We start from the raw sequence: 13,559 nt of genomic DNA, 5'->3' as shown, positions 1-13,559 counted from the left end.
CGAGCCGTTTAGAGCACAATGGAATCCAATCGATCTTGTAATAATAGATCAAAAAAAAAGAAAAAAAAAAGAAAAAAAAAGGAAATAAATATAAAATTAATAAAGAAACGAGACAGAGAGAAGGCAGCTGGTTTAGAGTAAAGTGCGATCGAGATGACGTACTGAGTGGGCGAAGATTTCAGGAACAAAATCCCTCTCTTCTTCTTTGGCTCTTTTAATTCACTTGCGATCTGCTTTCTTGTTCGGAATCTGAAGAAATTCCGACAAGATGGAAGCAAATGCGGGATTGGTGGCTGGATCTTACAAGAGGAATGAGCTTGTTCGTATTCGCCACGATTCCGACAATGGGGTTAGACTTCATCCACATTCATTTAATTCATCAACATTCAATCCGATCTTCAAATCAATATTTTAGTTTTTCGTTTTTGATTTTGTGATCTTAGTTACTTGAGTGTGTGGTGTGTTGATCTGTGAAGTGGAAGTTCAGATTGTATTTGTTTTTTCCTTTGATTCTTCTCGTTTGCGAATTTGTCTTCTTAGGGGATTTGGAACTGATTGTTAGTTCTGTAATTCTGTAGAACTAGATCGGTTCTGTTCTTTTGAGCTATTTCGATTGAAATATTGTGTGGATCCGTGTGATGATTTGATGTACTGATTGATGATTGAGCTTAAGATTCAATGTCTTAGTTGAAGATAGACTGTGGGCTGTTCTCTTTCGTCCATTGCTTGGATTTTGGCATTGGGGGCTTTGATTTCTGCTTGTTGCAGCTTGGTTCTTATTTGTAATTAAGGGTGTGAGATCCCACATTGGTTGGGGGAGGAGAACGATGCATTTTGTATAAGGGTGTGGAAATTTCTCCCTAGCAGACACGTTTTAAGACCTTGAGGGGAAGCTCGGAAGAGAAAACCCAAAGAGGACAATATGTGCTAGCTGTGGGCTTGGACTGTTACAAATGGTATTAGAGCCTGACATCGAACAATGTGTCGTTGAGGAGGCTGAGCCCTGAAGGGAGTGGACACGAAGCAGTGTGCCAACAAGGACGCTGCGCCCTGAAAGGAGGTGGATTGAGGGTCCCATATCGATTGGAGAAGGGAATGAGTGTCAGCGAGGACGCTAGGCCCCAAAGGGGGGTGAATTGTGAGATCCCACATTGGTTGGGGAGGAGAACGAAGCATTTTGTATAAGGGTGTGGAAACCTCTCCATTGCAGACGCGTTTTAAAACCTTGAGGGGAAGTCCGGAAAGGAAAGCCCAAAGAGGATAGTATCTACTAGCAGTGAGCTTGGGCTGTTACAAATGGTATCAGAGCTAGACATCGGGCGATATGTCAGTGAGGAGGCTGAGCCCTGAAAGAGGGTGGACACGAGGCAGTGTGCCACGCTAGGTCCTGAAGGGGGGTGGATTGAGGGTCCCACATCGATTGGAGAAGGGAACGAGTGTCAGTGAAGATGCTGGACTCAAAGGGGGTGGATTGTGAGATCTCACATCGATTGGAGAGGAGAACGAAGTATTCTATATAAGGGTGAGGAAACCTCTCCCTAGCATACACGTTTTAAAACCTTGAGGGGAAGCCCGGAAAGGAAAGCCCAAAGAGAGCAATATCTGCTAGCGGTGGCCTTGGGCGTTCTATCACTTCATGTTTCAATACTGATGTAGAGCTTGATTTTCTTTGCTACTGCTTCTTATGAAACTGCCAAACAACTAATTGAGATGTGTACATTATTTTGCATTGCGACTTATTCAGTCTCATTTTGATGATGCAGCCTAAACCTCTGAAGAACATAAACAGCCAAATATGTCAAATATGTGGCGACACCGTTGGTCTTACGGCCTCTGGTGATATCTTTGTCGCTTGCAACGAATGCGCCTTTCCTGTTTGTCGTCCATGTTACGAGTACGAGAGGAAAGACGGGAACCAGTCTTGCCCTCAGTGCAAGACTAGATACAAGAGGCACAAAGGTTGATTATGTTATCATGCATCCTTTCCAATGCTGCGTTTCTCGAGTAAAAAAAAGAAAAAGCTTACGATCTGCTGTTTTGTTTCAGGTAGTCCTCGAGTCGATGGCGATGATGACGAGGATGACGTAGATGATATTGAAAACGAGTTTAAATACACCCAAGGAAGTAGCAAGACCAAACAACAATGGCAGGGGGAAGATACTGAACTATCAACTTCTACAAGACATGAATCTCAACAGCCTATACCACTCCTTACGAATGGCCAATCAGTATGAATTCATCAATTCCATACATTTATATATGCAGAGTAATGCTTATTGTGAGATCCCACGTCGGTTGGGGAGGAGAACGAAACACCCTTTATAAGAGTGTGGAAACCTCTCCCTAGCGGATGCGTTTTAAAAACCTTGAGGGTAAGCCCGAAAGGGAAAGCCCAAAGAGGACAATATCTGCTAGCGGTGGGCTTGAGTCGTTATAAATGGTATCAGAGCCAGACACCGGGCGATGTGCCAGCGAGGAGGCCCTTCTCTGAAGGGGGGTAGACACGAGGCGGTGTACCAGTAAGGATGTTGGGCCCCGAAGAGGGGTTGATTTGGTGGGAGTCCCACATTGATTGAAGAAAGGAACGAGTGCCAGCAAGGACGTTGGGCCCTAAAGGGAGGTGGATTGTGAGATCCCACATTGATTGGGGAGGAGAACGAAACACCCTTTATAAGGGTGTGGAAACCTCTCCCTAACAGACGTGTTTTAAAAACCTTGAGGGTAAGCCCGAAGAGGACAATATCTGCTGCCTTGAGTCGTTACACTTACACTTCACTTAATGAACATATTTCAAATTTTACCATATGTTTATGCCATCAAACTATTTAACATCGCTTTCTTTAGGTTTCGAGTGAAATTCCTTATGCAACACCCGACAATCAATCAGTACGAACAACATCCGGTTCGTTGGGTCCTCCCGACAAGCATTTGCACTCACATCCTTACGTCGACCCTCGACAGCCAGGTATCTAAGCACGAGTATTCGAAGATTTTCACAACGCCCTTTTTGTTTTAGGTTGGAACTAATTGCATCTTACTTTATTATAGTTCCTGTGAGAATTGTTGACCCATCAAAGGATTTGAACTCTTATGGCCTTGGGAATGTTGATTGGAAAGAAAGAGTGGAAGGTTGGAAATTGAAACAAGAGAAGAACATAATGCAGATGACAAGTAGATACTCAGAAGGGAAGGGAGACTTGGAAGGCACTGGCTCCAATGGAGAAGAACTTCAAATGTTAGTACGTTATCTTTACTTCAACATCAGCTATATACTAATTTATTTGACATCTTTTGTTCATTTCACAGGGCTGATGATGCTAGACAACCTCTAAGTCGTGTGGTTCCGATTCCATCTTCTCACTTGACCCCGTATCGTGTCGTGATCATACTTCGACTTATTATTCTCGGCTTCTTCTTACAATACCGTTTGACGCACCCGGTGAAGGATGCATACCCCTTGTGGCTAACATCAGTTATTTGTGAAGTTTGGTTTGCACTATCCTGGCTTTTGGATCAGTTCCCGAAATGGTCTCCGGTTAATCGTGAAACTTTCCTCGAGCGACTCGCATTAAGGTCAGTTGAGTTCTTCTGCATATTGTCTAATCAAATGGATTTAGATTGGAAGAATAGGGACAGGAGTTATGGTAGAAGTTAATCGGTGTCTTCACCGTGCAGATACGATCGTGAAGGAGAACCNGATTATGTTATCATGCATCCTTTCCAATGCTGCGTTTCTCGAGTAAAAAAAAGAAAAAGCTTACGATCTGCTGTTTTGTTTCAGGTAGTCCTCGAGTCGATGGCGATGATGACGAGGATGACGTAGATGATATTGAAAACGAGTTTAAATACACCCAAGGAAGTAGCAAGACCAAACAACAATGGCAGGGGGAAGATACTGAACTATCAACTTCTACAAGACATGAATCTCAACAGCCTATACCACTCCTTACGAATGGCCAATCAGTATGAATTCATCAATTCCATACATTTATATATGCAGAGTAATGCTTATTGTGAGATCCCACGTCGGTTGGGGAGGAGAACGAAACACCCTTTATAAGAGTGTGGAAACCTCTCCCTAGCGGATGCGTTTTAAAAACCTTGAGGGTAAGCCCGAAAGGGAAAGCCCAAAGAGGACAATATCTGCTAGCGGTGGGCTTGAGTCGTTATAAATGGTATCAGAGCCAGACACCGGGCGATGTGCCAGCGAGGAGGCCCTTCTCTGAAGGGGGGTAGACACGAGGCGGTGTACCAGTAAGGATGTTGGGCCCCGAAGAGGGGTTGATTTGGTGGGAGTCCCACATTGATTGAAGAAAGGAACGAGTGCCAGCAAGGACGTTGGGCCCTAAAGGGAGGTGGATTGTGAGATCCCACATTGATTGGGGAGGAGAACGAAACACCCTTTATAAGGGTGTGGAAACCTCTCCCTAACAGACGTGTTTTAAAAACCTTGAGGGTAAGCCCGAAGAGGACAATATCTGCTGCCTTGAGTCGTTACACTTACACTTCACTTAATGAACATATTTCAAATTTTACCATATGTTTATGCCATCAAACTATTTAACATCGCTTTCTTTAGGTTTCGAGTGAAATTCCTTATGCAACACCCGACAATCAATCAGTACGAACAACATCCGGTTCGTTGGGTCCTCCCGACAAGCATTTGCACTCACATCCTTACGTCGACCCTCGACAGCCAGGTATCTAAGCACGAGTATTCGAAGATTTTCACAACGCCCTTTTTGTTTTAGGTTGGAACTAATTGCATCTTACTTTATTATAGTTCCTGTGAGAATTGTTGACCCATCAAAGGATTTGAACTCTTATGGCCTTGGGAATGTTGATTGGAAAGAAAGAGTGGAAGGTTGGAAATTGAAACAAGAGAAGAACATAATGCAGATGACAAGTAGATACTCAGAAGGGAAGGGAGACTTGGAAGGCACTGGCTCCAATGGAGAAGAACTTCAAATGTTAGTACGTTATCTTTACTTCAACATCAGCTATATACTAATTTATTTGACATCTTTTGTTCATTTCACAGGGCTGATGATGCTAGACAACCTCTAAGTCGTGTGGTTCCGATTCCATCTTCTCACTTGACCCCGTATCGTGTCGTGATCATACTTCGACTTATTATTCTCGGCTTCTTCTTACAATACCGTTTGACGCACCCGGTGAAGGATGCATACCCCTTGTGGCTAACATCAGTTATTTGTGAAGTTTGGTTTGCACTATCCTGGCTTTTGGATCAGTTCCCGAAATGGTCTCCGGTTAATCGTGAAACTTTCCTCGAGCGACTCGCATTAAGGTCAGTTGAGTTCTTCTGCATATTGTCTAATCAAATGGATTTAGATTGGAAGAATAGGGACAGGAGTTATGGTAGAAGTTAATCGGTGTCTTCACCGTGCAGATACGATCGTGAAGGAGAACCGTCGCAGTTAGCTCCTGTTGATGTTTTTGTTAGTACTGTGGATCCTCTCAAAGAGCCTCCACTTGTCACAGCTAACACCGTGCTTTCCATCCTTGCTGTGGACTACCCTGTCGACAAAGTCTCCTGCTATGTGTCGGATGATGGTTCGGCAATGCTTACGTTTGAATCGCTCTCTGAAACTGCAGAGTTTGCAAGGAAGTGGGTGCCTTTTTGCAAGAAGCATAGCATTGAACCAAGGGCCCCAGAGTTTTATTTTGCTCAAAAGATAGATTACTTAAAGGACAAGATTAAACCTTCGTTCGTAAAAGAGCGTCGAGCGATGAAGGTAAGCAAACTACTCATATTCGATGATGATTTCATATTCATATAGTCGTGTTCATTGGTTGATAAGCACTTCCTCTTATAGTGTGAGTTTCCTTACACGGAGTTAGATGCAGTAGTGTTAAGAAATAGTTTCTCGAGCTTTAGCGGGTTTTCGAGCTGGAAATTCTTCAAACTTGGTGAATGTGCTTAGGATAATGAGAATATAATCTGGAAACTGCAAGCATGCTCTATGAATCCCCTAAATCCCCCAAATTCTGTGAGATCCCATATTGGTTGGGGAGGAGAACGAAACATTCTTTATAAGGGTGTGGAAACCTCTCTCTAGCAGACGTGTTTTAAAAACCTTGAGGGAAGCCCGAAAGGGAAAGCCCAAAGAGGACAATATCTGCTAGCAGTGGGCTTGGGCTGTTACAAATGGTATCAGAGCCAAACACCGGCCGATGTGCCAGCGTGGAGGCTGAGCCTTGAAAAGGGGTGGACACGAGGCGGTGTGCCAGCAAGGACGCTGTGCCCCGAAGGGAGGTGGTCCCACATCGATTGGAGAAGGGAACGAGTGCCAGCGAGAACGTTGGGCCCCTAAGGGAGGTGGATTGTGAGATCCCACATCGGTTGGGGAGGAGAACAAAACATTCTTTATAAGGATATGGAAACCTCTCCCTAACATACCCCTTTTAAAATTTTTGTGGGGAAGCCCAAAAAGGAAATCCAAAGAGGACAATATCTGCTAGCGGTGGGCTCGGGATCGGGCTTGGGCTGTTACAAATTTACTAAGCCTTGGTCTTTGGAATAACTTTTTTCCATCTTCTTCGTTAGTCGTTCGGTAGAGTTAAAAAGTTACGGTATCGTTTTTCAGAGAGAGTATGAAGAATTCAAGATTCGAATCAATGCACTTGTTGCCAAAGCACAAAAGATGCCTGAGGAAGGTTGGACCATGCAGGATGGAACGCCATGGCCAGGAAATAATCCCAGGGATCATCCTGGAATGATACAGGTCTCCTACTATTCAAATAGCTTCTTATGACATCTTCTTTTATCCTTTTTTTGGGAGTAATACCGATATCGTGTATGTTCGAGTGCAGGTTTTCTTAGGCCACAGTGGAGGTCTCGATACCGATGGCAATGAACTACCTAGACTTGTTTATGTTTCTCGTGAGAAACGTCCTGGCTTCCAGCACCACAAAAAAGCTGGAGCTATGAATGCATTGGTTCGTTTTTCTTATCCGATACAATCATGGCATAAGAGATACAATAATTTTGATTTAACGACTCGATTTTATTTCATATGCAGATCCGAGTTTCTGCCGTGCTAACTAACGGAGCGTATCTTTTGAATGTCGATTGTGATCACTACTTTAACAACAGCAAAGCTCTGAAGGAAGCCATGTGTTTCATGATGGACCCTGCTTATGGGAAGAAAACATGTTACGTACAGTTCCCACAACGTTTTGATGGCATTGATTTGCACGATCGATATGCTAATCGTAACATTGTCTTTTTCGACGTAGGGTATTCGACGTTTTCAATCATATATCTTCATGTCATTTTGCTTGTGATTGACATCGTGTTCGTTCTTGCTATACCTTTCAGATAAACTTGAAAGGGTTGGATGGTCTCCAGGGTCCTGTCTATGTCGGAACTGGTTGTTGTTTCAATCGACAAGCTTTATACGGTTACGATCCAGTCCTGACCGAGGCAGATTTGGAACCGAATATTATCATTAAGAGTTGTTGTGGTTCGAGAAAGAAGCACCGGAATAAGAAGTACGTCGACAAGAAGAGGGCTGCAAAAAGGACTGAGTCTACCATTCCTATCTTTAATATGGAAGATATCGTTGAAGGTCGGTTTTCCTTCAAAATACTTTGCCATAGTTTTCGAGATACGGTGACGAAGAACGGAATTATAGAATGGATTTTCACCTTATTTGCTGTATCCTACAGGATATGATGATGAGAGTTCACTCCTGATGTCTCAGAAGCGTATAGAAAAACGCTTCGGTCAATCTCCGGTTTTCATTGCAGCCACTTTCATGGAACAGGGAGGTATACCACCTTCAACCAACCCTGCAACACTACTAAAGGAAGCAATTCATGTCATTAGTTGTGGTTATGAAGACAAGACAGAATGGGGCAAGGAGGTTAGTTGTTTGTACCTTCGTCGTCCTCGTTTCATTTATCTTATTTCTTCTCATCTGCCCATTCGTTAGAGAGCTTCAAAGACGAGCACACTGATCTTACTAAAGAAGTGAGAAAGTGCTCCGTGATGGGTTGTGAGATCACACATCCGTTGGAGAGGAGAACGAAACACCCTTTATAAAGGTGTGGAAACCTCTCCCTAGCAGACGTGTTTTAAAAACCTTGAGGGGAAGCTTGAAAAGGAAAGTCCAAAGAGCACAATATCTACTAGCGGTGGGCTTGGGCTGTTACAAATGGTATCAGAGCTTGACACCGGGTGATGTGCCAGCGAGGAGGCTATTCCCCGAAGGGAGGTAGACACGAGATGGTGTGCCAGCGAGGACGTTGGGCCCTGAAAGGGGGTGGATTGTGAGATCCCACATCGATTGGGGAGGAGAACGAAACACCCTTTATAAGGGTGTGGAAACCTTTCCCTGGTATACACGTTTTAAAAACTTTAAAGGGAAGCCCGAAAGAGAAAACCCAAAGTGGACAATATCTGCTAACGATAGGCGTGGGCTTGAGCTATTACAAATTGTGTCTAACGGTTAATGTTTTTACTTCTAGATTGGGTGGATCTATGGTTCTGTGACAGAAGATATTTTGACGGGGTTTAAGATGCATGCTCGTGGTTGGATTTCGATATATTGTATGCCTCCACGCCCGGCGTTCAAGGGATCTGCTCCGATCAATCTTTCGGATCGATTGAACCAAGTGCTTCGATGGGCTCTGGGTTCGATAGAGATTTTGCTCAGCAGGCATTGTCCTATCTGGTATGGCTACAATGGAAGGCTAAAGCTTTTGGAGAGAATAGCATACATCAATACCATTGTCTACCCTATCACCTCAATTCCACTTCTTGCATACTGTACGCTTCCAGCCTTCTGTCTTTTGACTGGAAAGTTCATCATTCCTGAGGTAATTCATAGTTTCTTCCTTATGAAATTGAAACTTGATCAATTATGTTTCCATGATAAACCATTTGTTTGATCTGATTCAGTAACAACTCTAGCCTACCGCTAGCAGATATTGTCGTCTTTGGGCTTTCCCCTTCGGGCTTCCCTTCAAGGGTTTTAAAACGCGTCTACTAGGGAGGGTGTGGATGTTTCATTCTCCTCCCTAACCGACCTGGGATCTCACAATCCACCCCCCTTCGGGGCCCAACTTCCTTTGTTCCCTTCTCCAATCGATGTGGGACCCCCTCAATCCACCCCCCTTTGAGGTCCAGCGTCCTTGCTGGCACACCGCCTTGTGTCCACCCCGTTTCAGGGCTTAGCCTCCTCACTGGCACATCACCCAGTGTCTATCTCTGATACCATTTGTAACAATCCATGCCCACCGCTAATAGATATTGTCCTCTTTAGGTTTTCTCTTTCGAGCTTCCCCTTAAGGCTTATAAAACGCGTCTACTAGGGAGAGGTTTCCACACCCTTATAAAGAATGCTTCGTTCTCCTCTCCAACAGATGTGAGATCTCACAGATCTAAATGTGGGCTCTTCCTTATATGTCTAGTTCAACAACATTATAAATGTTGAGAGAACTTCAACCTCTAACCTCTTTGTCGAGGGTATATACCAATTGCCGTGAGCTATACTCACTTTGGCACTCCATATATTTTAATATATGTAGATGTAACAATTATGATAAACGACCCCCTTCATGGCCCTTGTCGTAGCTTGACAAGCTTCTCATCTATATAGTATTGAATCGACCATCATTATCTATTTCGTATTTTCTATCCCGGGATTTCGTTGATGTCCTACTGGTCTGTTGGTTTGAGCCTCTCGACTTCCGAGCATTCTTTTCGATGATCAAAGAACAGTCTTTATGATGCCTTAGCCTTTCAGTAACACTTTTTGCTTGATGATTATTGATTTTAGACTAAAAAAAGCTGATACTAGCTGCAAGTATCCATATTTCTTTCATTTTAAATAACCGATCATCTTCATTTCCTAATTTGCAGATAAGCAACTTTGCCAGTATGTGGTTCATTCTCCTTTTCGTCTCCATTTTCGCCACCGGTATTCTCGAGCTTAGATGGAGCGGAGTTAGCATTGAAGACTGGTGGAGAAACGAACAATTTTGGGTCATTGGTGGTACTTCAGCTCATCTGTTTGCTGTCTTCCAAGGTCTCTTAAAGGTTCTTGCTGGAATCGATACCAACTTCACCGTCACGTCGAAAGCCAGCGACGATGACGGGGATTTTGCAGAGCTTTACGTGTTCAAATGGACTTCCCTCCTCATCCCTCCCACCACTGTCCTTATTATAAACATGGTTGGCATAGTGGCTGGTGTTTCATATGCCATTAACAGTGGTTACCAATCTTGGGGCCCTCTCTTTGGGAAGCTGTTCTTTGCATTATGGGTCATTGTCCATTTATATCCTTTCCTAAAGGGTTTATTGGGGAGGCAAAACCGAACGCCTACCATTGTCATCGTCTGGTCGATTCTCCTCGCTTCGATATTCTCCTTGCTTTGGGTGCGAATCGACCCGTTCACCTCTGCGTCGACGAAGGCTGCCAATGGTCAATGTGGTATCAATTGCTAGACAGATTCATCATAGTTTTGCCCCTGATTTTTCCTGTGAATATGACAAGAACAAAGAAACCATGGCATTGAAAAGAGCCAGGCTTAGGAAGAAGCAACAACCAATTTGAAGAACATGAGAAATGATGGCCTTTTTTCTTTACACCACAATTTTTGTATTCGCATGTTATGATATTATTGTGAAATCTCTTTTTTTTTTTAATGAAAATAATAGATAAAGGCATTATTTATATCAGGAGAAATTGTATGAACAAACCCTTTTTTTTATTTTTTTCTTTCAAGTTTTATGACAGTGAAATTATAATTTAATAATTGTTCTTCAAGTGATTTAGATCACAGTTTATCAACACCAGAAATCTATTCTATCTGATATATATATACACCCAGAATCTCTTCCTTTTTACGAGCGTATGAGTTACGTTCTTGTTAACTTGTCTTCTGCTGCTCGAAATGACACCGGTAACGGGAACGTCGAGCTACCTCCGACGGGACCAATTAAAGGCTCTGATGGCAGAACATGTAATCACTCTGAATCAAACGGGTGGTTGTTTCTTGTTGTGTAAGTGAAGGGAATCCAAAACGAGAGAGAAGTCTTCACAAAAGCTGATATCCATCATCATCTCATTGATTGGTTCACCAAGCTATTAGTCTTATTAAAGTCGGTAGCTGAGATTCTCTTCTTCTCCCGAACAGCATTAGATTCTTTTTTTTACTACTTAAGAATACCACTTTCCATTAAAAGAGCTGTGGACATAGCTAAACTTTCTTTCATGCTCGACATAGAAAAGTCAAATCCCGACTAAATTTGAGGTATAAGTTTTATTTGGCATCTTATTTCAAGTAATTTTAACACTTCCTTCAAATTAGATCCTAAAATATCATACCTTTCTAAATACTTTTGACTATGTAATTATAAAAAAAAATAATAATAATAAATTTAAAATTAAAAGATTTATATAAGTTTCTTCTGTTTGGTCTATCTCTTGTTTTGTTCATGAGTTTTGAGAATGTCCCAAATTCACATATTGAATTGAAAGATCCAAACAAAAGATCATGTGGGCAAGCAAGCAGTTGTCAGATAAGCATTGGGGTTAATCAGAACTGACCCATAAAGCCAAATCTAATCCACAGAGTATCATTAGCAACAGAACAATTGAATACAGCCTAAAGTGAACAGATAAGCAACTCAACTGAACATTCATAGTTTTCCTAAACAGTTGTAAGAGAAAAGGAAATTGAAATTGGGAAAAGGGGAAGAGGAAGATGCTGTGAAGAAATAATTAATGAAAGCAAAATGGGGTTTGAGATTTTCTAATTCTGCAAGCTTCATCACATTCATCAATGGCGGCAGGCATCTCAATCAAGCAACAGAACCAAATCTCATGCACCTAATAATATTACTAAAAGCCTAAAGTAACAATGGAGAATGAAGAAATGTAGAACAAAAACCTGAATTTGAGTTCATGAAGAGATCCCAAATTCTTCAGCTGCTCCAATTCTCCATATCAATCCTTCTCTTTGTTCTTTGTTCTTCCTGGATTATTGCTATGTTCTTCGTTCTCATATCTGAATTCAGGCTTCAGATTCGTTCTTCTTCACCAATCCGTCATTCTCCCTCTTCTCTAGCAATGTCCCTGCCTCCTCATCGGCCTGAGCAGCCTTCTTTTGCGCCTCTTTAGCCTTCAGAGCCTGCAATTTTGAGTGATTGTAATATCCAACTCCGATGAAAGCCAATCCATAGCCGAACAAGTTGATCGGCGTTACAGTGTCCTTAATCACCGACCACGAGAAGGCGATTAGGAGCCAATCCTTGACCACGCCGGCCACGTTCATCGTTAGGGCGGAGGTTTTGCCAACAAGCAAGAACACAGCGAGATTTAGGGCAAATGCGCATAAGGAATTGGTACCAAAGATCGCAAAATCGAAATGGAAACTGGATGTGGCCATCAAAATTGGATACTCAACGAAGATCCACGGCACTAACAAGAAAACGAAACAACAAGGAGCAACGTAATACAAGGAAGTGATCGGATTCAGCGAGATTCCTTTGGAGGTAAGCAAAATCTGGATTAGAACAAGTCGAGTCGCCTCGAATGCAACGGCGCCGAGTTGCAAAACCACACCCCAGGCATCAAATTTCGCTTCGCCATAAGCAGCAATAGCAACACCAAACGAAATCGACAGCATATTCACCATCGTCTCCGTCTTAAAACTTTCCTTTCTCAACGAAACACCGATCGAATAAACAGCGACTGGCATCAGAGCCTTAAGCATCTGAATGAACGAGACAGAGAGATAAATGTAAGCCGAATTCGAAAGCCATAAAGAGAGAGAATACAGCGCTCCGATTGGAACAACGGAGGAGAGATAGAGATCTCTGGACATGGAAACCGGCTCGACGACTTTGAAGACACGAATGAGAAGGAACGCCAATGAAGCACAGAAGCCCATATGGATCATGGTAAGAGAAATCGGAAAAGGCCAATCGTACATCTTCTTGTCGAGAATGTACTTGTTGTAGACGATGACGGTGAAGCTGAGGAAGATCCAAATGGCGACATAGGTGTACGAGAGAACAATCTTCTTCAGAACACCTTCACTGAGAGAACCACCCTTGCCCATGGCGTCGATTTGGGGGAAAATGGCGATGAATCCGATGAGGAAGAACAAGAAATTTGCAGGAAAATCCTAGAAATGGAGCAGAAGATTCAGCAATGAAGATTCAGAGAAAAGAACTGAGCTCGATTCGAGTACGAATCAGAGAGGGAAGATGAACGAGACGGAGAAATTTGGGAGAATATAAATAAATCGAACAATTAATGGTGAAGAACACACACAGTCCATAGATCCATTACTGCTTCCATTGTTAATTCTTTCACTCAACAACTTCTAATGAACTCTAAGCATAAATTAATTTTCTTTAATTTTTTATTTTTTAAAATCTTGAATTAATCAATTTTAATTTTTTTTTCTAATTTTATTTTTAAGATTTATCAAATCTAAAAAAAAATTATGAAATTAAAAAAAAAATTATATATCATAACCAAATATATATGTTTATATATATTTTTTAATTAATTTAGCAC

The 13,559-nt window shown here is 42.4% G+C and overlaps 2 protein-coding genes across 3 annotated transcripts; one reads left to right on the top strand and one right to left on the bottom strand.

Moving 5' to 3' along the window:
- Positions 1-95: 95 nt before the first annotated feature.
- On the top strand, positions 96-10,782 carry LOC111788090 (cellulose synthase A catalytic subunit 1 [UDP-forming]-like). 2 transcript variants are annotated; one of them, XM_023668266.1, is made up of 14 exons: positions 96-349; positions 1,764-1,959; positions 2,047-2,228; positions 2,845-2,965; positions 3,049-3,235; positions 3,307-3,573; positions 5,411-5,756; positions 6,609-6,746; positions 6,835-6,960; positions 7,044-7,256; positions 7,343-7,592; positions 7,693-7,889; positions 8,494-8,844; positions 9,890-10,782. In XM_023668266.1, exons 1-14 carry the CDS (start codon positions 269-271, stop codon positions 10,472-10,474), a joined length of 3,240 nt encoding a protein of 1,079 aa, XP_023524034.1. In that variant the 5' UTR covers positions 96-268; the 3' UTR covers positions 10,475-10,782. The 2 variants fall into 2 exon arrangements, with proteins under 2 accessions (XP_023524034.1, XP_023524033.1); XM_023668265.1 differs by lacking the exons at positions 96-349; positions 1,764-1,959; positions 2,047-2,228; ... (1 more) ...; positions 3,049-3,235; positions 3,307-3,573 and adding exons at positions 3,720-3,963; positions 4,580-4,700; positions 4,784-4,970; positions 5,042-5,308.
- A 782-nt stretch (positions 10,783-11,564) lies between these two features.
- LOC111788221 (probable sugar phosphate/phosphate translocator At4g32390) lies at positions 11,565-13,366 on the bottom strand. Its single transcript, XM_023668499.1, has one exon. The coding sequence runs from the start codon at positions 13,093-13,095 to the stop codon at positions 12,046-12,048; it is 1,050 nt and encodes a 349-aa protein (XP_023524267.1). The 5' UTR covers positions 13,096-13,366; the 3' UTR covers positions 11,565-12,045.
- Between the last annotated feature and the right edge of the window lie 193 nt (positions 13,367-13,559).

This window comes from Cucurbita pepo, chromosome LG02, assembly GCF_002806865.2.
Source record: "Cucurbita pepo subsp. pepo cultivar mu-cu-16 chromosome LG02, ASM280686v2, whole genome shotgun sequence".
Lineage (NCBI taxonomy): Eukaryota > Viridiplantae > Streptophyta > Magnoliopsida > Cucurbitales > Cucurbitaceae > Cucurbita > Cucurbita pepo.
This window is presented reverse-complemented; position numbering and strand designations above follow the sequence as displayed.

Bases quoted from the DNA above. Each gene is read 5' to 3' on its own strand.
- LOC111788090 (XM_023668266.1), top strand. From the start codon at position 269: ATGGAAGCAAATGCGGGATTGGTGGCTGGATCTTACAAGAGGAATGAG. The intron at 2,229-2,844 runs GTATGAATTCAT...CGCTTTCTTTAG, and splicing joins TCCTTACGAATGGCCAATCA to GTTTCGAGTGAAATTCCTTA. The intron at 5,757-6,608 runs GTAAGCAAACTA...ATCGTTTTTCAG, and splicing joins AAGAGCGTCGAGCGATGAAG to AGAGAGTATGAAGAATTCAA.
- LOC111788221 (XM_023668499.1), bottom strand. From the start codon at position 13,095: ATGGGCAAGGGTGGTTCTCTCAGTGAAGGTGTTCTGAAGAAGATTGTT.